Source organism: Podarcis raffonei, chromosome 10 (genome assembly GCF_027172205.1).
Source record: "Podarcis raffonei isolate rPodRaf1 chromosome 10, rPodRaf1.pri, whole genome shotgun sequence".
Lineage (NCBI taxonomy): Eukaryota > Metazoa > Chordata > Lepidosauria > Squamata > Lacertidae > Podarcis > Podarcis raffonei.
In genome coordinates, this window is record NC_070611.1 from 75,107,649 (window position 1) to 75,133,738 (window position 26,090).

The following is a 26,090-nucleotide window of genomic DNA, read 5'->3' on the forward strand; positions in this document are numbered from 1 at the left end:
AAGGGGTGATATGATAGCCATGTTCAAATATATAAAAGGATGTCACATAGAGGAGGGAGAAAGGTTGTTTTCTGCTGCTCCAGAGAAGCGGACACGGAGCAATGGATCCAAACTACAAGAAAGAAGATTCCACCTAAACATTAGGAAGAACTTCCTGACAGTAAGAGCTGTTCGACAGTGGAATTTGCTGCCAAGGAGTGTGGTGGAGTCTCCTTCTTTGGAGGTCTTTAAGCAGAGGCTTGACAACCATATGTCAGGAGTGCTCTGATGGTGTTTCCTGCTTGGCAGGGGGTTGGACTCGATGGCCCTTGTGGTCTCTTCCAACTCTATGATTCTATGATTCTAAGAAGCTTCTCATATTGCCATAGTGTTGCCCACCACCCCACAACCCTTGAACTCCCCATATATGACCCAATGCAACCGCACCAACATATACATTAGAGGAAATCCACACTAAAATGCTGTGTGTGTGTGTGTCCCCACCCACCACGAATGAAGAATTCTCAAACTGATATGGACATGTTTAGAAAGGAACGTGAGACTGCGAAAATGAGGGAATGAAACGGACAGCTCCTCCCACGCATAATCCCATACCAAGCAACAGAATAAGCAGGGAGAGCCAGCTGAGAAAGCACCAATTTATTGCAGATGTGCCTTGCACGTTACAGAACAGCTGCCGGGAGACAGCTGGAACCACAAGGTCTTCCCACAAAGGCTTTGGTGTGGACGCACAAGCGAACTGAAATGTCTGGGGTGCATTTGGGAACCCCCTTGCCCCTCTAGTGAGCCCCAGGGGGGGCAGAGTACAGGCAGCAGCGTTGGGTCCTCTGGAGCAGATTGATCTCAGAAGCGAGCTTTGCCCCTACATGCAACTCTTGCCTGTTTCCTGCCCCATCCCTCCAGCAATTTCTGTGGCTTGCCAAAAAAGTGCATATGTGTGTGATTGTGTCTGTATCTCTATGTACTTAAAAGATAACTATTTTGTCCCGGGAAGACGGCTTGCGAGATCTGATTTCATGTGCAGTAAGGGAAGGGGAACCGAGCTGACGGCTGCAGCAGCTTGTACAGGGTTAATTTGAAAAGGGGAGGGCAGGGAGGGCAGGGCAGCTGAGTGGCCAGGGGCCGGGATGGACTGTCCGGCTACTTGACTGGCCTGTTCTTCCTAATGTTCCAGTAGTAAGTCCCCACCCAAGAAGGCTTACCAAATGTCCACTTCTGCGTGAGCCTGGTCCTGGGGGGAGGCCGGGTCACCTGTATGTTCCACGAAGGGTATTGCTGCACAGTGTATGGTGGGTAGGTTCTGGGGGGTGGCTTAGTCAGCACCCACATATTCCACGCTGGTCGGGCTGGAGCCACGGTCCACGTCTGGGTCCAGCCGTAGGACCCCCAGGGCGGCTGGGTTTGCACGGGCTGCAGGGGGGGTTCGGTCTCGGCTGGCGGTTGCTGCCAAAGGGGAGGGGGGGTCGTCATGACAGGCTGGGTGTAAGCCCAGTTCTCGAACTGCTGGATTTCATTGGGGGAGGCTGGCCGCTGCCTGGTGGTTTTCTTCCAAGGATTGGCAAAGGTCTCAAGCGGCATGTGGATGTAGGGGCCCGTGGGCCACCACACCTGGGACGTTGAGCTCTGTGCTGGGGGCGGGGGCGGGGCTATCGTTGTAGGTTTCCCCACAAAGCCGCCCTGGAAGAAGTCCTCCTTGGTCGACCACTTTATCCAGTCGAGGAAGTGCTGTGTGGACGTGTAGATGCCCGGCTTCTGTGCCTTGGCACAGCCCGTCCCCCAGCTGGTGACTCCGATGACCCAGAAGCGCTCGGACCTCATTTCCCGGCACATGAGGGGGCCTCCGCTGTCACCCTGAGGCAGGAGGAAAAGACGGGAGACGAGTGAAGAGGGTGCAGCTGCACTCAGGAGAACTGGGTTGCACATCCGCCAGAAGCAGCACCAAGGAGCTCTCATGAGGACCACAAAGGATGGAGGCATCCCTCATCTTGCATGCAAGAGAGACGGGGTCACATAAAAAGCAGGGCTTCTGCAGATGGGCAGAGAATATCACGCTGGGGTTGTTTCACTCAGGCTTTGCCTCAGCTCTATTTCAGCAGTGAGGTGAAATTCTGGGAAGGGCAGAGCAAAAGAGAGCCATACGACCCCTGGAAGCCACTTTACACGAAATCCGCCTGTTGCTCCAATTAGCTCAGGACTGTCTATGTTGATTGGCAGCACCTTTCCAGGGTCTGAGGTCTCATTCACTCTTCCTTTCTGCCCGCTCTTTCCAGGCACTCTTTCCATGTTTTAAAGCTCTGAATCTGAGGGTGGATCTACACTGATGGTTTCAAATGTTAAGGAAGGGTTAAGGAATGACTCTGAAAATGTATATGGACACATGATGTTCCGCTTTTAACATTCATAATGTGTTATTAAGGCGTGGCACCAAAGGGCACAGCAGAGCAACCAGCAGCAGGAAGACTCCATTTTGATGAAAAAGACCAAGGTAAAAAAACCACCACTTTAATTAACAAGTATGCCTTGTGACATTTTAGAATGACATATCTAATAACGTTCTAATAACGTTAAACAGGTCAGTGTAGATCCAGCCTAAGTGTCTTTTCCCCCCATGAAAACCTGCTCTTGAGCACTCTATTGAAGCAAACATCAATTTGGGTTTTCCAAGGATTGTGTTTGCTTTCGCTGAGCTTAAAGCACAGACCTGTGCCTGGAAAGAGCTGAAGAAAGGTAATTGTGGATAAGTTCCCAGGCAGAGAAGCTGGCTGGAGATGCCCAAACCTGAGACCTTCTGCATGTAATGGAGATTCGGGGGACCAATCTTCTGACTTGGGATAAGGCAGCTTCCTATGTCCCCAATGCCAAAAAGATGAATAATCTGGGAGGAAGAGGACTCTGTGGTGGGACAGGCAAACCTTGCAGGGTGGGAAATTCTGAGGGACAGCCAAGCACGTCTTCTGGAGCAGGCGAGAGAGAGCCCCGAATGAGATTTACCTGCCTTTCCCTCCTTGCTGAGAGCTGCAGTGTGGCGTAGTGGTCAGACTAGGACCTGGGAGAGACCAGGGCTCAAATCTCCACTCAGCCAGGAAGCTCACTGGATGAGCTTAGGGGGCCGTCACTGCTTCTCAGCCCAACCTACCTCACAGGGTTGTTGCGGGGATTAAATGAGGAGGAGAAACACGTCCGACACCTGGATCTCCTTGGAGGGAAAGGCAGGAAGATAATAACATAACCACGGGGGCTGCCTGAATATGGAATGGAAGGGGGATTTCCCTGGGTGGGGCAGAGTTAGGCCATTCCTCCAAGAGGAGGGGGCTTCCCTCGTCCTGCCCCTCCCCCCCACTTGCCTCCCTCCCTGGAGAAGCAGCCTCTGGCTTTGCGTCACTGCATACCTGGCAGCTGTCGATGCCCCCTTGCTCATGCCCAGCACAGATGTTGTTGGGGTGGATGCGCTTATTGTACCAGCCGGTGCTGTTGCAGATGTGGGAAGGGATGAGGTTGACTTTGGCCTCTTGCAGGACGTCCGAGGTCACGCCTGGCTCTGCAAGCAGGAAGTCTCACTTTAGCATCTCGCCTCGGGACGCAACCTGGCTTCCAAGTCAAAACAACTGATCCGGGAACTCTCTGAACCAGCTCTCACCAACCTGGTGCCCTCCAGGTGGTTTTGGGATATGATTCCCATTGGCCCCTCTTATCAGCTGGGAGGTCGTACACCCTCTGGAGAAGCAATATCCGCTTCCCAGTCCTGCCATCTTTGGCCATCTGGATGCACCCCTTAGTAGGTAGGAATATAGCCACCCACCAACCCTTCTCGGTCCAGGAGCTGGGTGAATCACAACATTACTTTTAGTTTAGGGACTTCCAGTACATCCAAGAGGTGGCTGGTCTCTGGTTATGTATGCAGGTGTGGTGTCTTCCCACCAGGCGTTGCCAGGCAACGCTTCCCCTGTGAGACCCTCTTTGATGTACATCCCACCCCAGGACTCTCACTTGACACATCTGTTACTCCCCAGCCGCTGACGTAGCAATGCGTCAGAGACATCACATCCACGTCCATGTCAGGCAAGCAGGCCGGCTGGATGTAGTCGCTGCAGTTGAACGGCGCACTCATCTCCATCAAGGCAATGTCATTGAGGTTTATCCGTTGGATATACTGCGGGTGTACAATCAGGTCCTTGATGGTGCGCGCCTGGGCGTTGGGGCCAGGGTCAGAAAGCTGGTTGGCTCCCATCACCAGCTTCCATTGATCGAGAAACCTGTAGCAGAGAAAGATGGAAAACTGGCCCACCAAGGGGGAAGAAAGAGGTTCTCTTCGAACCGTGTGCCATTCATATATGATTTTGGGTAGAGATTCAGGAACCCCATGAAAAGCGGTTAGACTGAATGGTATTGCAGGTGTCTCTGAGTTTCCAAGGATGGTGTGAGGGAGGGACTATTTTAAATTGTTGTTGTTGTTACTATTCATTTATTTATTACGTTTCTATGCCACCCTTCACCGGAGGACGACAGGGCAGTTTACAATATAAAAACACAAAAATACAAAACATAATAAGAAATGAAACAATACCCACCACACTTTAAAAGGCCACAAATGGTTTAATTAGCCAGAGGCCTGAGAGAAGGGGAACGTTTTTGCCTGGTGCCTAAAGATATGTGATGATGGCGCCAGGCGAGCCTCCCTGGGGAGAGCATCCCACAAGTGGGGAGCCACCACAGAAAAGGCCCTGTTCTCGTGTTGCCGCCCTCTAGGTAGCTGGGGAAATATTCATATAATATAATGGCATATATAATTGTTATATAATATAATGTATATGCTATTTATTATCTCAGTCAGTAGAGCATGAGACTCGTAATCTCAGCACCATGGTTTTGAGGATGAACAATTCCTGCATTGCAGGGGTTGGACAAGATGATCCTCCTGGTCCCTTCCAACTCTACAGTTCTATGATTCTGTGATTTGAACAAGGAAATTCCTGGCTGCCTGCAGCACTGTTCAGGGCATTTTATGGAGAGAGATAAGTACCATGAGCGTGGCACCCAAATAATAATGCCAGCGATAACAATGACCATCGCTTTAGCTGTTATTATGGTTATTAACCTCTGTACAAGCAGTGCATGTAGGGCAACTATGCTTTCAGGGTGGCTAGCAGAATAGATCATAAGCAATCATTGCAATGCACCATACCCATGTGGAATTAATGATACAAAACAGTTCATAAAACCACAGGGTTCAGACTAGGCTGAGGTACCCCATAGACTTAAACTAGGTTAATGCTAATTTCACCTCCCCTGGGAACTGTAATGAGGTGACAAAATCTGTATCGTGTCAGCACTTGCCACTCTGGTGCCATCCAAATGTTTTGGACTACAACTATCCTGAAACATCCATTAATTCCTGGCTGAGGAAGGTCATAAACTTGGGGCTTTCTGGCACACACCTCACTGTACCAATTTTTAAATTCTAGAACTTCATAGCTAGAAACCTGCGTTTCTTTTTTCCTCCTCCATCCCAAGCCCCTTTCCTTTTGTGCCATGCCTTTCAGATATGAAGGAGGGAGCCATCTTTCTGCTGCTTGTTGCCTCTCCGACCCCCTTTTTTTGGCTGTGGTGAGGGGCAAAAATCTTTTAAAGGATGAAATGAGCTATAATGATCTCTGGTAGGCAAGCAGCCTAATAAGCAACAATGTCTCTCTGACATTATGTAGGTTTATTTACAAGAAAAACACATCCAGAGCATGCCTTCCCACCTGTTCATATTAATAGTAGTTGATCAGTCTGAATCACCGTCCCTCTCCCAACAGGAAGGACGCCAAAATCCTGCCTTTCTTTCCCTTCCCTTCCATTGTTCTCTGAGCCCCTCCAGTCTCCTAGTACAGGGACTTCTAATACTGCCTCCTCCTCACTCCCAGATGACGCAGCCTCAGACTCTGGCTTATCTGCTGGCTGCCTGGCAACGCTCTGGCCGCCTTCCAACTCTCCCTCTTCTTGAGAGCAAACAGCCTCTTCCCTGGGAATGAGGGGGGCTGGACTGCCCTTTCTGGACTCTGACAGCCAGCTCTCATCTGCAGAGATAGCCCCTTGCTCACTTAGTTCAATTTCTGAGGCCGACTCTTCCGCTGCACTCTGGGGGGCCATGTTCCTGACATGAGCTCCACAGCTCAGCTGGCATTACAAGTGCCAGGCTGAATGATCTACAGGGCCAGCACATCTGGAAACTCTACAGCAAAGTCCCCCACCCCTTGCCACATGTAGCTGCCCCCTGGTACCCTGCTCACCTTCTGTCTAAGAAGCAGTGTGCTGCAGTAAGGACCCAGCGAGAGCTGATGAGGGAGCCTCCGCAGGTGTGCCTGTAGCCCTGGTTGGATGGGACCTGGATGCTGACGAGCCAGGGCCATGTCCCAGGGAGAGCCTGTGTGCCTCCAATAATCCGAACTGAGCCACCATGGCTGGGCGCCAATGGACGTCTCCCGCAGACTCCACTGGAAAGGAACACAAAGCACGGGCAGCCCACACATGCCATGTGTGACAGGTGAGAGGCACACGAGACTTAGGAAAGAAGAGCGGCCTTCCCTGAAAGGTCCACCTTCTGCCACAGGAACCCGCCCAAGCCAAGCCTTTGCCAGAGGCCCTTTCCCAAGCAACCCCACCTTGGGATGCAAGGCAGGTGACTTTGTGGGGAAAGGATTTCTCTGTGATGGCACCTGAGTTGTTGTTGACATTGGTCTGTCTCAAGAGACAATGGGGTGCACCTCCGGGGGTGAAGTCAAAGTACTGCATTAGCAGGACTGAAGAAGAAGTGTTTTGGATTTGATATCCTGCTTTATCACTACCCTAAGGAGTCTCAAAGTGGCTCACAGTCTCCTTTCCTTTCCTCCCCCACAACAAACACTCTGTGAGGTGAGTGGGGCTGAGAGACTTCAGAGAAGCGTGACTGGCCCAAAGTCACCCAGCAGCTGCATTTGGAGGAGCGGAGACACGAACCCAGTTCACCAGATTACGAGTCCACCACTCTTAACCACCACACCACGCTGGCTCGAAGTGACCTCCCGGGGATCAAGCCTGGGCAATGTGTCTGGAGGTCCTGGGCTGCCCAGACGACAAGACCCCCCTCTTGGCCTCATTGATGTGGTCCAAAGGAAAGCAGAGCAAGATGTTTGGCACCAGTTAGGCTGCAGGAGTTGCCGGAAGGAGGCATACAAGACGCCATCCAACCACCTTAGGAACTCCACTCCAGATTTGTATAGGGTTTACTCCTGAGCCTTTTGGTTTAGGACCAGAGTTTTTCTTCTCCTCTATGGGCTCCCTTCCCAGGTGGATGATCCCCACCTGCCCCTCACTTCCATCTCTTGGTTTCTTCTGCTCCATCTGCTGGAATCTGTCTTCGCATGCAGGGGAAGCCCCTAACTCACCCAAGTTGTAAGAACGTGGCAACATAAGATGAGCCTGCAGGATCAGGCCAATGGCCCTTCCAGTCCAGCATCATGTTCTCACGGTGGCTGGCCAGACGCCCATGGGAAACCAGAAAGCAGGATTCAGTTATGGAACTCCCTCCCTAGATGTGTTTGCCTGGTGCCCTGCAGCCCATGTCTAATCACACCTACTCAGTAGTAAGTCCCATTGAGTTCAATGGGGCTTACTTCCAAGTAAGTGTGGTTAGGATTGCAGGCATGTTCTTGGTTGGAACACAGCTGAAAGGCACAGGGGTTGGCGGAACAACAGGAAGGATGTCAAAAAGGGGATTCACATTAAAAGTGATCTAAATGTCTGACGTGGGTGGCGCTGTGGGTTAAACCACAGAGCCTAGGACTTGCCGATCAGAAGGTCGGCGATTCGAATCCCCGCGACGGGGTGAGCTCCCGTTGCTCGGTCCCTGCTCCTGCCAAGCTAGCAGTTCGAAAGCACATCAAAGTGCAAGTAGATAAATAGGTACCGCTACGGCGGGAAGGTAAACGGCGTTTCCGTGCGCTGCTCTGGTTTGCCAGAAGCAGCTTAGTCATGCTGGCCACATGACCCGGAAGCTGTACGCCGGCTCCCTCGGCCAATAAAGTGAGATGAGCGCTGCAACCCCAGAGTCGGCCACGAGTGGACCTAATGGTCAGGGGTCCCTTTACCTTTAAATGTCTTACTTAGGGCTCATTCACACTTCTGTTTGCCCTGCTCCTTTCCCCCAGGGAAACCCATGGGGTAAAAGGCAACTCACAAAAAAGACGGTTGCCGATTGCTCTGGACTAATCCACACTTCCGCTTCTGCCATACTTAGAAAACATGGGGCTAAGAGGCTTTCCTCTTGTCACACTGCTTTTTCCTAGGGAAAGGTGCTCTTGAGCACACAGTTGGAGGAGTGGGATGTTGAGTATAATTGTTTAATTAAATTGTTTAATTAAATTTCCATTAAAATGGAAAATAACTCTGTATGCGTGCTGCTAAATGCAGAGCGTGCAAACTTCCACTGCAGCTAAACAAAGGAGTTGCATAATTAACTTTGAATGTATCTCTGCTACTCTGTCACAAGGTGTTTAACCTTTGGATCCCACGGGGTGTATGCAATTAGTATTCACTTGCAAACCTACATTTCGTGGGAGTTGGGTCCTTGTTCTCTCTCAAGCACCTTGGAAGAAAAGACGTGAGGAGGTGATTCTCTCTAGGAAAACACAACCTCCAGCTGTAATAGGGGCTGTGGGAGAGACACGGCTTTGTTTTCCGCTCTGGAAGAAGTAATTTTATAGTTCCAAGATGCTGTGCCTGTGCTTGGTCAAGCATGTGATATCATGAAACTATTTGGATGTAACTTACTTTGTTTTTGTGTCTGTTTTGGAAGAGGTTCTATTAGTAAAGCTTACGAACCATATTTTTGGACTGGGCAATTTTTAGTCGAAGAAGAGTGTGTTGTATTCATCCAATTACTTTCCTATGTGCAATACGAATAACTGCAAAAAGAGTGATTCAGATTCCACCCTGGTTGCCATTTGTTCCAATCTATCACTAAAGAGCGGGTTTTCCATGGGAAAGGAGTGGGAGAGGAGGAAGACTGCTTGGAGCCCTACATTTTATGCATGGGGAAAGTGGAAGTGTGGGTGAACCCTAAATTTAAGGAGGCCAGAAAAGACCAGCCAGGGACAAAGGCAGGGGAGAAAGTGTCTGCAGCAGCTGCAATATGTGTGACCTGATACGAAAGCCAAAGGTTTGGGTTGGTGTCCACCACAACGGATGCCTGTCTGAGCAGGAGGGCTGGGCTGGGGCTCTCATCTCCCTCCCACCTTCCCGCTGGATTCTGATGCCACTTACCTGCAAGGTTCACCTAGAGCATGTTCAGAGAAGAATACGGAAAGGACCAAAAGAGGAAGAGGAAGCCACTTCATCCTACATGTCTCGACAGGTGGCAGCTTCCGCCGCCTGTTCCCTTTGCTCATGTGACATCACAAACCATGCACTTCTGGAGCTCCGGGCAATCAGCACAAGGCAAGTATGACATCACGCCGGAAGAGCCTGCCATTCTCTTTCAGCTGGCCTGAGGCCTGAGGGGCTGGCCTGAGGCAGGGTTGACCGGGCAATGCAGCAGAACAACCCCTGGCTCTCCTCTTGCGCCATAGCCATTGTAACCCAAGAGTATTGTCCTCAAGAAGGGATGGGGATCAGGAGCAGAAGACCCCCAGCTTCAATCCCCGCTGCCATCTCCAGATGTGGAGAGCTGCTGCCAGTCAGTGTAGACAATACTAAACTAGGTGGACCGTTGTTCCAACTAACTATAAGGCAGTTCTGTATGTGCCACATATTCTGGTTGGGCAGGGGGTGGGAATCCTCATCCAACAGGGGTTGTTTCTGGCATTTGAAATCATTTTTATTGGTTTTCCATGGGTCTCCTGTGGCCAAAGCCAATGAGGGCAACTCTAAACCATCTGCAAAGCCTAGCAAGTTTGCACATAGCCTTTTGTCTGCTCATGTGGTGGGCAAGAGCTATAAAGAGGTGTAGCAACACTTATCTCATTGTCACCCCATTTGCCACAGTCTCCTGTCTCTGCTACTCCTTTTGCAATCTGGAGGTAGTTAGAGGATGGATGGCAGCTAACAGATTGAGGCTGAATCCTGACAAGATAGAAGTACTGTTTTGGGGAAACAGGGGGCAGGCTGGTGTGGGGGTCTCCCTGGTCCTGAATGGGGTAACTGTGCCCCTGAAGGACCAGGTGCGCAGCCTGGGAGTCATTTTGGACTCACAATTGGACTCACAGAGGCACAGGTCCATTCTGTGTCCAGGGCAGCTGTCTACCAGCTCCATCTGGTACACAGGCTGAGACCCTCCCTGCCCACAGACTGTCTCGCCAGAGTGGTGCATGCTCTGGTTATCTCCCACTTGGACTACTGCCATGTGCTCTACGTGGAGCTACCTTTGAAGGTGACCCGGAAACTGCAACTAATCCAGAATGTGGCAGGATCTAATCCAGGATCACAACTAATCCAGGATCACAGGAAGCGGCCGCCGGGACCATATAACCCCAGTCCTGAAAGACCTACAGTGGCTCCCAGTACATTTCCGAGCACAATTCAAAGTGCTGGTGCCGACCTTTAAAGCCCTAAACAGCCTCGATCCAGTATACCTGAAGGAGCGTCTCCACCCCCATCACTCAGCCTGGACACTGAGGGCCTTCTGGCGGTTCCCTCATTGCGAGAAGCAAAGCTACAGGGAACCAGGCAGAGGGCCTTCTCGGTGGTGGCGCCCGCCCTGTGGAACGCCCTCCCACCAGATGTCAAGGAGATAAAAAACTACCTAACTTTTAGAAGACATCTGAAGGCAGCCCTGTTTAGGGAAGTTTTTAATGTTTTATGTTTTATTGTGTTTTTAATATTCTGTTGGGAGCTGCTCAGAGTGGCTGGGGAAACCCAGCCAGATGGGTGGGCTATAAATAAAAAAATATTATTATTAATTATCATCATCATCCTTAAGCTATGAGATCCTAGCCCTGTCCTGCCAGCCCATGGCACAGGTTATGGGGTCACATGGCAGTTTGCTTCTGCCAGGAGTACTCTTTTCTCTGCCACAGCCAGTGCTGGTGAGACATCAGGGCCAAGTCCAAGGAACATCTTGTTGCAGTGCTTCTGTCAAAAACATGGAACTCTCTGAGGCCTCATCCACACTTCGGCCTGTCCTGTGTTTTCAAGGCCCAGATCCAAGAGGTTTTCATTTGCCCTGCTCTTTGCCTGGGAAAACCCAGTGTTGAATCAGAACGAACGCCACTCCACAGAAAACCCAATTTGTGTTTATTCTGATTCAGCGGTAAACAATGGATTTTTCCCAGTGAAAGCAGCAAGAGAAGCAGAATTGTGGGCAAGATCTCAGACTATCAGATTGTTGGTTGATTTAATGTGGGTTTTATTTTATCTTGTGTTTCCTCCGTTTTTAAGCTGCTTTAGAAACCCATGTAGAAAAGGAGGGCATAAATTAAATAAACTGAGCTGAGCCAAACATGACTCTGGTGTGATCTTTCCATGTCTGAACTATTGGTCAAAAGAGACTGCAACACCCCACACCCCACCCCGAAATGTTCATGATGTTGTATCTGCGTTCTGTGCAAGACGAAAAAGTGGATGGAATTCCTTGTTTTGTGTTCTACCCTCTAGATTTTATAATCAACAGCAGAGTAATTAAAACCAAACATTCCTAAATACTACCAGAAAAGAACATGCCAAAGAGAAAGAGAAAGACTTGTGGTACCAAAATTGTGCAATACGGGTTTGTCTATTTTGAAATTAAATTTTGTAAAATATTGCAGTGAGTTGTGTCAATCATCCTGCTCCACGAAGGAGAAATTGTATACCTGCTTTTCAACTGGTAGGAGTTGAAGCATCTGAGTTTGTCACAAAAGAGAGGAAAAGTTTTGGGATGCCTTGTCAGGAATGAGCTAGCTCCAAGTAAAGGTTTGCAGCCAATTGCAGAAAGCAGCCAGTAACAGACAGGCTTAGATGTTAGTCAGGCAGGGGAGAGCTGGCAGCTGCAGACTTCGGCTCTTCCTGACCTTGACAGGCAGGATGATAAGGCAGTAGTTGAGAGAAGGCTAGAACACAGCCAAAGCTCGCAGGAAGCACAAATAGGCACGAATAGACTCAGAGATAGCCTCTCAGAAAAGGAAGAGGTTGGAGCTGATCCACTAAGTCAGAAGAGTCAGCGAATGGGAGGGCTGCTAGATAGGAAGCAAAACAAGAGACGTAAAGTTCCTAAGTTCAATGTCTTCTGTCGACAACGGAAGGAGTCTTCAGAAGAGTCACCTTGAGTACTATGCTGGAGACTTTGTTAGAGCCATCCGGAGCTGTTTGTTTTTGCAATAAATCCTTTTTAATTATCTACGCTTACTGTGTTATCAAGCTGGGAACTTGGACTCCTGATATGTCTGTAATTGTGGCTGCTCTCATAAATAAGTATGTTATTTGCCAAGACCTGTATGTGGTCAAGTCATTTTGGAATAATGGCCTAGAAATATCATAAATACCTATAGATAAATGGAAAGGTGTGTTGGGAAACTGTGTACATGCAGCTACTCACACAGAGTCAATTAAGGTTTGGCAGACAGCCAAAAGGTTATGTGAAGGAGTAAGTCTGCCTGGTGATAACAGAGGCATGGGGACAGCTCCATGATTGGTCAAGCTCTCTCAAGGGAGTGATGGCCTACTAACTGGAGTCGTGTCAGAGAGAGCTAGCAAAGATCCGTGTTCTGTTCCTGTAAATATTCCACTGTATATAATAAACACCTAACTACAAGTTCCTGCTTCGTCCATCCTGTCTGCAGCCAAGTCGCCAATTCCTTCCGTGGATTCTGCGTTTACTCTGCTAGGTCTGTCTAAGGTCCTGCAACTAGTCAGAAAGTTGCGAAACACCAATAGGTTTTGCCAATATGATGGACCATGAAGCCTGAGGTCAAAAGGATGCCTGGAAAAGTGGAGGGAGGAGATGCAGACAAAAAGCAGATAGGCCAGTAATCCTCTCTTGGGACTCATCCACACTCCCTTTCATACTGCACTTTCTAGGGATTCCAGGTCTGTGCCCCAGTGGCATTTATTTTCTGCCCTGCTACTTTCTCTGGGAGAGCCTGCATTTTACTGCTGAGTTGGAGCAAACGGCAGTCGGCTTTTCCGCAGCAACGCTGACAGCAGCGAAGGCAACATCAATTCCGAAATGTCAAAGCTTGCAATATTGGGACTCCGAGCAATTGCCATTCGAACACAAGCAAAGCGTGGCATGTCTTTATTTTTAAGCACAACGATTTCAACACATTGGATATACCGACACGCTCCATTGTGGAACACTTTGCTTGCGTAAATGAACGTTTATAAAGTTAATAAAAGGATGGGCTGCATCACAAACGCCGACGTCAGGCTTGTAATGGCGCCCGTTTGCCAGGCCAGTTACCCCAACTGCTGCCGTACATGACGCTGGTGATCATTTCTCTGTTCTTTTTGCGTTTTGGAATAAATGGCCTGAAATCATACGGGGTCGTTGTTGTTGTTGTGGGTGTTGTGGTAGTAGTTGTGGGTGTCGTGGTGGTAGTGGTGGTGGTAGTTGTGGGTGTCGTGGTGGTAGTGGTGGTGGTAGTGGTGGGTGTCGTGGTGGTAGTGGTGGTGGTAGTGGTGGTGGTGGTGGTAGTGGTGGTAGTGGTGGTCATGGTGTCTGTTACAGGCTGTGGCTCTGCCCTTTGGGGTGGTGCTTCAGATGCGGGCGGCAGCTCTGGAAACCGAAGCAATCTCGGTCGTTTGGGTTTCTGGGGTGGGAGCTGAGGATTTGGTTCGGGTGCTGTTTCCGTTTGCGGCGGGGCTAATATCTCTGACCAGTCCGACTCAGACATGTGCAGATTTGGCTCGAGTGGCGGAGGCGGCTCAGTTTCTTCAGGCGCCTGCTCTTCCTCCTCGGTCGGCACCGGGGGCGGTTGTGAGTTCGGCCTTGTGTAGCTCTGGATCCAGTCGAAGAAGTGCTGCGTGGACGTGTAGACGCCAGGTTTCTGGGCTCTGGCGCAGCCCAGTCCCCAGCTGGTGATCCCGACCACCCAGTAGCGCTCGGAGCGATCCTCCCGGCACATGAGGGGTCCGCCACTGTCGCCCTGCAGTGGGAAGGGAGAGGACAGCCGTGTGAGGAAGGGGAAGGCCAGCCGCTCAATGGATAGAGCCCCTGCCCCGCAAGAGGAAGGTCCCAGGTTCAGTCCCCGGTGGCATCTCCAGGTGGGCAGGGGGACTCCTGCCAAAAACCTGGAGGGCCATGGCTGCCGGTCAGTGTAGACCAGGGGTGTCAAACTCAAATTCATCGGGGGCCGCATCAGCAGTTTGGTCACCCTCAAAGGGCCGGTTGTATCTGTAGGACTATGCGTCCACTCTTTATTATCATAAATTATTGTCACTGCATTCAATTATTACTGTTTTTTGTAATAATGTAGACGGTCCAGAAGGATGTTATGGTCGATTGTATCAAAGGCCGCTGAGAGATTCAGCAGAACTAGGAAACAAAGTTGTTACAAATAATGAGCCCTTGCATTTACTTGAAACTCCTGTCGAAGAAAGTGAGGCTGGCTTCTGAGTAAACATACACGGCATGGGGCTGTAAATAAAATGTGTGTGGGGGAGAGAAAGAGAGAGAGAGAGCTCTGGCAGGAAAGCATCAACATGCCTTGTGCACTCTCATTTTCCTTGGCTAATTCCCCTGCCCCCCCCCCATCTCGGGGTGCCATTGCATAGTGCAAAAGGCGAAAGAGCGCGAGCACGCTGCCTGCAACTGGATCTCCGGCTTTTTCCTTTCCTTCCCCGAGACGGGAGGGAGAGATCAAGACGGAGCTGCTGGCAGGGCGGAGAGCGAGCCGCCCAATTGTGTGACCGAGTGATGGAAGGGCTGCAAGGAGCCGCAGTCCGATCTCCTCCCAGGAATGTGCCAGCGGGACTGACATGTGCCGGACGGGGAGAACCGCCCAGCGCCGCTGCGCGGGCGCAGAGTCCAACTTGTGGAGCTGAGATAGAGAGCCGGGCGCCAGATCGCCTTCCTCGCTTGGCTTGCCTCGAAATTGCAAGAGGAGGAGGAGGAGGAGGAAGGCGGCGGTGGGGTGCAGGGAGTGGAGGGGGTGCCAGGGAACACAGCCCCCTCCCATCACGGCCATCATCATCGCCGCCCCCACTTTACATTTATTTTAAGGGTGTTTGGAGTGTGCGCGCGCGCGCCCCTCTCTCTCTCCCACTCACCCCCCCACACACACCAGCCACCCCATATTCCCAAAGAACACGGGCATCGTCGGTCCTGGAAAGGCTGGCCGTGCAAAGATGGAGAGGGAGGCGAAATGCAGAGGAAGGGAAGGGAAATGAAGAGGAAGGCGAAATGAAGAGGAAGAGGCTGGTGAAATCCAGCGCGGAGGAGAAGAGGACGCCTCCCGCAGGGCGAGTTTGCACACCGGGATCCAGCATCCCCAGAGAAGATCTAAGGCTGGAATAAAAAAGTTTCTCCGAGGAGAAAGACTCCCCCTCCGCGGCGCGGAGAGACCTGACCTTCCGCTTGCTCTTTTTGAGCAGTGAGTGGGAGAGAGAAGCAAGCTGCCCGCCTCGCTTCAGCCCCCGGACGACGAAGGTGCAAGTTGAGAGACACGGGGACATTTGAAGCAGCAGCCACGTCCTTAAGAGCGATGGGGGGAGGCGAGTAGGGAGGCGCACCATGTAAACTTTATTGTGTAAAAAAAACACACAAGCGAGAATAAAAGGTGAAGGCTGGTGGCCGGCGGCGGCTACACGGGCCACATGATGAGGTCTGGCGGGCCGGATTTGGCCCGCGGGCCTTGTGTCTGACACCCGTGGTGTAGACAATACTGAGAAAGATGGACCAGGGGTCTGACTCAGGGGTCATCCACACTAACCTTTCTAGGCACAGGTCTGTGCTTCCAAGCTCAAGGTCTGTGTGCTTTTCGTATGTTTGTCCTGCCACTTTCCCCTGGAAAACACATTCTTTTGTCTTCAATCGGAACAAAAAGCAATTTGGGTTTTTCTGCAGATTGCTGTTTGCTCCAATTCAGCAGTAAAGAGCAGATTTTCCTGAGGAAAGGAGCAGGAATTTTAAAAACCCACTTGGACATGGCACTTTAAAGTGTGGTTCAGTGCCTAGGTATGCAGCAGGAAAGGAAATACAGTGGTACCTCGGGTTAAGTACTTAATTCGTTCCAGAGGACCGTACTTAACCTGAAACTGTTCTTAACCTGAAGCACCACTTTAGCTAATGGGACCTCCCGCTGCCGCTGCGCCACCGGCGCACGATTTCTGTTCTTATCCTGAAGCAAAGTTCTTAACCTGAAGCACTATTTCTGGGTTAGCGGAGTCTGTAACCTGAAGCGTATGTAACCTGAAGCGTATGTAACCCGAGGTACCACTGTATATAATAAAATAATAAGTCATAGAAAAAAATGCTGTTCTTCTTATTTTTATATAACAATATTACCTCAGTATATTATTTTTATATATTACATTATATTAGTTTTAATAATATGTTTTAATACAGGCATAGGCAACTCGGCCCTCCGGATGTTTTGAGACTCAATTCCCATCGTCCCTGACCACTGGTCCTTGTTGGTTTCTATTTCCCTCACTGAGCAGCAACTGCAGTCACAAGACATTGTTTTGCATTCCACAGTCAGAGTTACTGTTGGATTCCCATGGGAAAGGGAGACTGGATGTGACGTTCACTGGTTTCCTGTTTTTCACTGTTCTCTCGGTTTCTTTGTTAGAGAGACAGTTGCTTCTCTGCTCTCACAGAGGCAAGATGCATGTTTGTATTCTCTCAGCATAGAGTGGAAATAAAGTTAAGAATGTGGCACATACTGCTTATCCTTCTGCTGTGTGGACTACTCTGCTTGGGCTCAAGATAAGATGAGCCTGTATCAGCTTCAGAGGGGCCGAAGCTGGTCAAAATCTCACAGTCCTGTTAGCTAGGGATGATGGGAGTTGTAGTCCCAAAACATCTGGAGGGCTGAGTTTGCCAATACCTGTTTTAATATAATAAAAATGTCAATGAATCATTGAATCATCAAATTATCGAGTTGGAAGGGCCCCAAGGGTCATCTAGTCCAAGCCTCATGATGCAGGAATCTCAGCTAAAGCATCCATGGTAGATGGCTACCCAACCTCTGCTTAAAAACCTCCAGGAAAGTCCCTCATCTTCCCTCTGTGCTAGGTTGTAAGAAAGTATTAGAAAGTATATTAAATGTAAGGTAATAATTATGTTCATTCAAAATCACACATGTCAACTATATCGGGAAATGATGGGAAGTCTATATTTATTTTACTTTAGTTTGTTGTTGTTTTACTTTATTTTATGTACCATTATATGATTTTAGCTTAGCTGGTATCTAAGTGGAATTAAAAGGTTAAATTAACATTCTAACTTAAACTAATTTAAGACTATCTATCTATCTATCTATCTATCTATCTATCTATCTATATATATATAATGTATGTGTGATATATATATATATATATTGTATATATGTAATGTATATGTGTGAAGTTAAATCTGTAATGACATTAATGAATTTCAATAAAGAATTTTTTCACCCAGACCCCCCCCCAGACCCCCTGAACTTTGGTGAGGTGTCATCTTTCGTAAGGCGCTGTTTCTCTGGGACGTTTGCAAATCGCTTTGACTTGCATGCAGAAGGTGCTAGGTTTCATCAGACTGGGAGCATGTACGTTTTCTGAATGGCACAGAACACAGTGATGGCAGATGCCCTTGCCAGTGGTGGACTCTCCTTCCTTCGAGGTTTTTCAGCAAAGGTCCAGGATGCTTTAGCTGAGATTCCTGCATTGCGGGGGGTGGGGGTTGAGCTAGATGCCCCCCTGGGGTCCCTTCCAACGATTCTACTCCCCTTTTAAATGCTTGGCCTTGATGCTTGCTGGGGCACACCTCAGCCCTGCTTTGTAACTTTTCCTCAGCACTAGCCGGTGATGAGAGAATTGAAGAAGTATCTGGCTGAAGACGCAGGAAAGTTGGAAGATGCAGGTGTGTGGCAGTGGCCCAAATTCACATACCTGGCAAGTGTCAATGCCTCCTGCCTCGAACCCTGCACACAGGTTGTTGACTCTGATGCTTCCATAGTACCAGGAAGTGCTATTGCACCTTTCTTGGGAAATAAGTTCCACTTTGGCCTCCTTCAGGATGTCGGATGGAGCATTCGCTGTAAGGAGAAAGCAGTTACGAAATTTCTACATGCACAGTGAATGCTCCAGCCTTCTTCTCTGTTGTCTACTCATTTTCTATTCCTGGGGAAAACCCTTGGAACCAGCCATCCTTCCCCTCCCTATGTGGTGAGTTATGCTAAGAAGGCTGTTTGACCTAGTAGCTCCTTGCCAGGGACTAGGGGCGGGGGATCCCATTCCCTGGCGAATCTCACTCCATGTGCTTGACTGGGTCAATAAAAGAAGTCAATATCAGAATGTGTGCAGAGGCAGAACTTCTGAAATAGGTGCAGATCGACTTGCACAAAGGCAACAGTTGGGCCAGTGTATCTCTAAAAACAGACTACAGTTCAGTGTTCAAAATTCCCATTGTTCTGGGAGTGCCTAAATGAATACCTCAAAAGTCAAACTTCGAGGACAGAAATCTGGCTGAGTCTAGAATAACCTTGTGAATTGAAAGGATAAGAAAGAGGGATTTATATCTAGATGCTAGGATAGAGATGATCAGGAAAACAGGAAGACACAATGAGAGATAAAGGAGGTGCTGTGGGATTGGTGGAAGTCAATATCTTCTTGTTGTTTTAGTGTTTATAGTATTAACTTGTAGGATATGGATCTGTGTTTTTTTGTTTTTGTTTTTTTGTTGTTCCTTTCTTCAGTTTTCGAATGTTGGTTTTTGTGTGTTGTGTATTGTTGTTTTTCGATATTTTTCGTGTTGTTGTGTGGAAAATACTAATAAATTTTTTTTTTAAAAAAAACCCCATTGTTTTATGCGCATTTTGCAATGGGATTTCATTAGGGCAAGCGGTTTCTGAGCTCTGGGCACAGTACTGCACCTAAAATTTCAGACTGAAACTGCAGAGTGGAAGGAAAGGAGGACCATTTTTCTGCCTCCTCACTTCCAGCTACTCTCTTGAAGGCAGGAGAAGAGACCCCCTAAGAATATTAGGGGGATGGGCAGCGGAAGGACTAGAGCAGACCATGTGAAAAACAAACATAATATTTTAGCTGCAGTTCATTCACTTTCAGCTTTGTATTCTTGTTATTAAAAAGTGTGTCTAGATATTCCATTGTTGTGCCCATGTCCTCAGCTTAAGGTGTCATTTAGCTCCTAGCTTCCATATATCAGTTTCTAGCTTTCATATCTCCGTTTCTAACACTGCTACAGTTTATGAGAGGTTTGCGTCTTAGCCATACCTTCAGAGTGACATATTGAATGATTTCATTTTCCACTCAGCGATTTTATCTACATTTCCTGAGAGCTTATTATTTGAAGGACTGTGCCAGGGCTTGCCACTCTGGTGCCAAACCAGACGTTGTTGGACTCGAACTCCCATAATCCTCTACCATGGGTGATGCTGGCTGGGGTTGATGGAAGATGGTGTTGAACAACATTTATAGGGCATCAGGTTTGCCTAAGCCACGCATGTCCAAAGTCCGTTTTGGGGGCCTAATATCGGTTCAATCCTGGCAGTAAAATCCTAAAAAAGCCCTCAACAACTCTAACCCTGAAAAAAGCTCAAGAACTCCAACCCTCAACAACTTTGCGGTGAAATTGTTAAAAAAAGCTCAACATCATCAATCCTAAAAAAAGGTCAATAAGTTTGGTTGGCCCTTCGGTCACTTCATCAAATCTGGCCCTCTTTGAAAAAAGTTTGGACACGGCTGGCCTAAACTGTGCACCCTTTGCAGCCCGTATAAATCTGTGCACCCTTCCCTCCTTCCTCTTCATCCCTAGCCCCCACTTTTGTGCATGGTTCTGTATTTTTGGAAACCATCTCCATCATTTGTCCTGTTCCAACTCTGCATATCAAAGGACGTGACTTGAACTGGGACAACAACCCACAGACTTGAACTGGTTTCATAGTTATCTCACCAAGGGACCCTGGGATGAGTGTCAAGAGATCTCTAACACATGCATCTCAGCATCCTCCTGAACTACAATGCCCAGGATTCCCTGGGGAAAGCAACAACAGTTATATTGATGTCGAGCCAAACTGAGTTTGTAAACTACTGCTTGCAGTCCAATATTACACGGTGTGTCTATTTTTCTCCTTTGACGCCTTCACTCTCTCTTGGCTTTGCCACCCCTTTCCTGCTTTCCTCTCTTCATTTTTCTTCTTCTTTTGAAACAGGGGTAGGCAACCTAAGGCCCAGGGGCCGGATCTGGCCCAATCGCCTTCTCAATCCGGCCCGTGGACAGTCCAGAAATCAGCGTGCTTTTACATGAGTACAATGTGTGCTTTTATTTAAAATGCATCTCTTGAGTTATTTTTGGGGAATAGGAATTCGTTCATATTTTTCCCCAAAATATAGTCCGGCCCACCACATGGTCTGAGGGACGGTGGACCAGCCCACGGCTGAAAAAGGTTGCTGACCCCTGTTTTAAAAGCATACATAACCGTTCTTAGCTCAAGGCATCTCAGTTATGACCTCAGCCCACCAGCTGCAGCCCCAAGGTGTATGGAGATCATATGACCTTGGCTCACGGTACAGCTTTTCTGCTGCAAACTTCGGATTTTGCAGCATTGATGCTTTTAGGGCCTTGGAGGCTGGGTTTTTTGGGGGTGAGGAGAGAGACTGCCAGCAGAGACTGGGCTTCCTTCTGATTAATTGCATGGTTGTTTCACTGCTTCCCATCCTTTCCCAGGCCTAAAGGAGCATCAGGGCATTGCTGCATCTCTCTCACATTTCTCATGCGTGTAACCCCAGCCAGCGATGTAGCAATGGGCCATGGCAGCCACGTCCACAAAGCTCTCTGGCAGGCAGGCAGGCTGGATGTAGTCACTGCACTGGACCGGGTCATCCAGCTCTATCAAGGCGATGTCGTTGACTTGCTGCTGTGGTATGTAGCTCTCGTGCTCCACCACCCTCTTGAGGAAGCGCACCTCCGCATCAGGGCCAGGCCGGGAGAGCACGGTGGAACCCAACAGCAGCTCCCAATTTTCTAGATATCTAGAGCAGAGAAAGAAAACAGGAAGCGTCTTACACAACACTTTGCCCATTTACCCCAGTATTGTCTGCTCAGGTGGGCATCAGGTGGGGTTTTCTCAGGCAGAGATGGGTCTTCCCCATCACCTGCTCTTTGATCCCTTTTTGACTGAAGCTGACAAGGGTTCAACCTGGGACCATTTGATGGCAACACCTGTACTCTACCACTCAGTTCTGCCCCTTCCCCAAGAAGGGGAAGAAGACCCCCTTCATGCTTTTCCTTGGCATCTGTGTGAAATCTCTGCCTCTCTCCCTCCCTCCGCTCTCAATGCTCACTGCCCTCTTTAAGAGGTGCCGAAGGTCAGAAAAGCCCTGCAGCAGGGTTAGACCAAAGGAGGCCCATCTGGTCCAACATCCTGTCCTCACAGTGGCCAATGAAATGTCCCAGTGAGAAGCCAGCAAGCAAGACTTGAGTGCGACAGTGTAGGAAGTATCATCACTGAAGCAGTCAAACACAGCATTTCCTATTGCCTAGAGTGGACACGGAAGTGAGAGCTGGACCATAAAGAAGGCTGATCGCCGAAGAAACTCTTGAGAGTCCCATGGACTGCAAGAAGATCAAACCTCTCCATTCTTAAGAAAATCAACCCTGGGTGCTCACTGGAAGGACAGATGCTGAAACTGAGGCTCCAAGACTTTGGCCACCTCATGAGAAGAGAAGACTCCCTGGAAAAGACCCTGATGTTGGGAAAGATGGAGGGCACAAGGAGAAGGGGATGACAGAGGACGAGATGGTGGGATAGTGTTCTCGAAGCTACGAACATGAGTGTGACCAAACTGCGGGAGGCAGTGGAAGACAGGAGTGCCTGGCGTGCTCTGGTCCAGGGGGTCACGAAGAGTCGGACACAACTAAATGACTAAACAACAACAGTGGACACACAGGGGAATGTGGCTCCAGAGAGGGAGGACTTCCTGTCATACCTGCTGTGGAGCCTCCTCCCCCTTTGTGTGACCAGGTAGATGGGCATGGTCCTAGCAGACCCTACAAAAGGGCTAGCCATGCAGCATCTTCCCCCTTTTGCTCTTTCCCTCTTTTGCCATCTTCCTCTCTTCTGACTCTTCGCCAGCAGCACATGGCTGACCCTTCCAGAGGATGGAAGCCACAAGGTAGAAAGTCTGAGGCCTAGCTCAAACTTCTTTTCTCTACACATGTTCCTGTAACTACAAGATAAAGCCTGCCTTCAGGACAATACTGTGAACTGAATGTAAGTAAGCTTTACTCTTTGTTATGTATTGAGCTTGGATCCTAGAACAATAGGCAGGTAGGATCCTAGAACGCAACAACCGGTTGGCTTGCAGGAGCATCCCAATCAGGCTCTAGGAGGGAAGCAGAGTCAGCCAATCACACAGGACCCATTGTGTAAATAATGTAAATAAATCCCAAGGTTTTGAGGGAAATTCATTCATTACGAGCTGCAATAAAGAGCATGAAATCACTATGTGACTTGTCGTGTTATTACAGTGGTACCTCTGGATGCGAATGGGATCCGTTCTGGAGCCCCGTTCGCTTCCTGAGTAGAACGCAACCGGTGACTGCGCATGCACGGGTCATGATTCGCTGCTTCTGCGCATGTGTGTGACATCATTTTGAGCATCTGCGCATGCATGAGTGGTGAAACCCGGAAGTAATGAGTTCCGTTACTTCTGGGTTGCCACGGAGCGTAACCTGAAAACGCTCAACCTGAAGCATATTTAACCCAAGGTATGACTGTATTTTTAAGAGGGAAATAAAAGGGGAAACTTAGCAAGAACAATTGACTGGACAAGCCAGTCTGGATTGCTCAACATACTGTATTTTTTGCACCATAACACTCACTTTTTTCCTCCTAAAAAGTAAGGGGAAATGTCTGTGCGTGTTATGGAGGGAATGCCTATGGGTGGCATGCCTACGGATTTTCCTCCTCTAAAAACTACGTGTGTGTTATCGTCGGGTGCGTGTTATAGAGCGAAAAATACGGTAAGTGATTATAATGAATCCATCAACTTAGTGCCAGCAATGTGCAAGGGGAATGTGCTCTGCTGCTTGCTCACTAGCGGGAGTGAGGAGGGATAATATTTACTCAATATATCCTCTCCTACTTTCCTCAACATTCCCACAGACAGCAACTGTCTCCACTTGCGATTCGCAGCAGCTGGCATTCAGAAGCATGAGGGGCAGAGCATAGCAACTGTGGCTTCTAGGCACTGACAGCTTGACCTCTGTGGTTTTGTCCAGTCCTCTTTTAAAGCCGCCCTACAAGTCTATTTCTCGCCCCCAGATGCTTTGGCTCACCTCTTATCTCTAAAGCAGTGGGCTGCGGTCAGAATCCACTTGGCGCTGATGAGGGACCCTCCGCAGGTGTGCTGATAACCTGACCGGAAAGGCGTCCGGATACTGACCATCCAAGGCCAGGTTCCTGGCAAGGCGTTGACGCCTCCCCCCATCTGAAGGGAGCTGCTGTGGCTGGATGCCAAGGGGCGCCTCCCACAAATTCCACTGGAAAGGAGAACAGCGGAAAGAGCATCAAGGATACAGGCAGGATTTATTCCTCGGTTAGCTTATATATCCTGCCCTTCAATAGCTTCTCCAAGACGATTTACACCACTGTCAGAAATGAAAATGTTGCGCTTTTCCTCCACCAAAGACCAGAAGGTTACAACAGCTAATGTATACCTGAAGGAGCGTCTCCACCCCCATCGTTCAGCCCGGACACTGAGGTCCAGCTCCGAGGGTCTTCTGGTGGTTCCCTCATTGCGAGAAGTGAGGTTACAGGGAACCAGACAGAGGGCCTTCTCGGTGGTGGCGCCCGCCCTGTGGAACGCCCTCCCTTCAGATGTAGAAGAAGAAGAGTTTGGATTTGATATCCCGCCTTTCACTCCCCTTCAGGAGTCTCAAAGCGGCTAACATTCTCCTTTCCCTTCCTCCCCCACAACAAACACTCTGTGAGGTAAGTGGGGCTGAGAGACTTCAAAGAAGTGTGACTAGCCCAAGGTCACCCAGCAGCTGCATGTGGAGGAGCGGAGACTCGAACCCGGTTCCCCAGATTACAAGACTACCGCTCTTAACCACTACACCACACTGGCTCTCAGTGAAGGAAATAAGCAGCTATCCTATCTTTAAAAGACATCTGAAGGCAGCCCTGTTCAGGGAAGTTTTTAATATTTAATTCTGTATTATTTTTAACACTCAATTGGGAGCCACCCAGAGTGGCTGGGGAGACTCAGCCAGATGGGCGGGGTATAAACAAATTTTTATTATTATTATTATTATTATTATTATTATTATTATTATTATTATTATTATTATTTTATAATGTTATGTACTAAGCTTGGATCCTAGAATGCAACAACTGATTGGCTTGCAGGAGAAAACCAATCAGGCTCCAGGAGGAAGCTAACTAGCCTCTTAGGCTGGTAGGATCCTAGAATGCAACAACTGATTGGCCTGCAGGAAAAGACCAATCAAGCTCCAGGAGGGAAGCAGAACCAGCCAATCAGAAGGGACTCATTGTGTAAATAATGTATATAAAAGCCTGAGGTTTGGGGGGTAATTCAGTCACTGTTTTACAAGCTGCAATAAAGAGCATGAAATCACTACAGCACTCCGAGCATATTTCAACTAAGTAACCGCCGACTCGCTTAGAAGCTTATCTTTAACAGAGCTTGTGGTTAGAACACCTGAAAACAGGGCATCTTGCAGCTGAAATGGGGTTCATCTATACACTTCAGCAGATATAGAACCTGTGTCCCAGGAGACCAGGGCCCTGCAGGATTTAACCTCCTTCCGTTGGGCCTGTAAGACAGAGCTATTCCGCCTGGCTTTCAATTTGAACTTAGCCTGATCTTTTATTCCCCTTCCTTCCTTCCCTCCCCCTCCCCTTTTTGTGAAGATTACCCACTCTGGGACCCCACAGCTAATTCTCCCCTGGTCTCCTCGCTGGCCCAAATAGGACTAATTTAGCCAGATAGCCCTGGTGATCATCTAATGTTTATTGGATGGATTCCCCCCCCCCCAAATTGATTTTTGAATTCCGAATTTATTGTTATTCATGTTTTATACCGTATTTTATGCTGTTTTTTGTTGCATCAATTAAGTGTTTTAAATTTGTTGTTAGCTGCCCTGAGCCCGGTTTTCTGAACCGGGAAGGGCAGGGTATAAATAAAAAAATATTATTATTATTATTATTATTATTATTATTATTATTATTATTATTTCCAATGCTTTCAGGAGCTGAACCCAACTCTTCTAAATTCAGGGAAAGTGGGCTATCCTATTCTACCAGGAGAGGTCCACCTCTCCACATTACTTATGCTGCCTCTCAGAGGGGTGATTTGTGGGATCCACAATTTCGGTGGCATCCTAAAAAGAAAAGCTCAACAACTTGTGGGGTGTCCTGGTTTTTACTTTTTGAAAGACAGCAACCCTAGGTACCTAGTAGCACCCAAGCCTGTCCCCAGCCTGGCAAAGCTGTGCGCCCTGCAGGCTGTGGAACTGATGCCGTCTGCATAATTCATCTTTCTGGGAAAGACGTCTTTGCAATGAGCTAGTGGTATCTGTTGAATGGTGTCTTTAAATGTAAAGGTTCATTATTGTTCCACAAGATGTGTATTTCTTTAAGGGCCAGAGCAAATAACGTGACCTAGTTTTACAGCTGTGAAGCAGTATAGCAGGTGCTGTTAAGTTGTGTTAATTAAGCTGTGTCAGCAATTGGGTATAGTATATAAAGAGCAGCACCTAGTTCTCTCAGTAGCCTGGTGGATGGGTCAAGCTTATTGATATATCATAAAAGGTGTTTCTGTTTTTGTTATTAAAACCTAGCGAAAGTTACTTTTGCATTCCTTGTAATGTGTGGTCTCCCCAGCAAGCTCTCTGCAGCGCAACTAGTCTGCAAATAGCCAACAGGGGCATCCTTTCTGCCTCCGGAAAAACGACTCCTTCCCCCAGAGCG

General features: G+C 48.7%; 2 protein-coding genes across 2 annotated transcripts in view; both read right to left on the minus strand.

Moving 5' to 3' along the window:
• Nucleotides 1-624: 624 nt before the first annotated feature.
• Nucleotides 625-9,421, minus strand: LOC128421986 (acrosin-like). Its single transcript, XM_053405396.1, has 5 exons — nucleotides 9,283-9,421; nucleotides 6,273-6,476; nucleotides 3,988-4,253; nucleotides 3,390-3,538; nucleotides 625-1,851 (listed from the first exon to the last, which is right to left on the minus strand). The coding sequence occupies exons 1-5, from the start codon at nucleotides 9,405-9,407 to the stop codon at nucleotides 1,141-1,143; spliced, it is 1,455 nt and encodes a 484-aa protein (XP_053261371.1). The 5' UTR covers nucleotides 9,408-9,421; the 3' UTR covers nucleotides 625-1,140.
• Nucleotides 9,422-13,199: 3,778 nt separating this feature from the next.
• Nucleotides 13,200-26,090, minus strand: part of LOC128422889 (uncharacterized) — a 33,852-nt gene continuing 20,961 nt past the window's right edge. Inside the window, exons 7-10 of the mRNA XM_053407508.1 lie at nucleotides 23,435-23,638; nucleotides 20,861-21,126; nucleotides 18,025-18,170; nucleotides 13,200-14,078 (exon numbers count right to left, since the gene is read on the minus strand). Coding sequence (XP_053263483.1) covers nucleotides 13,356-14,078; nucleotides 18,025-18,170; nucleotides 20,861-21,126; nucleotides 23,435-23,638 — 1,339 coding nt within the window. The 3' untranslated portion in view covers nucleotides 13,200-13,355. The remainder of the gene's footprint in view (nucleotides 14,079-18,024; nucleotides 18,171-20,860; nucleotides 21,127-23,434; nucleotides 23,639-26,090) is intronic.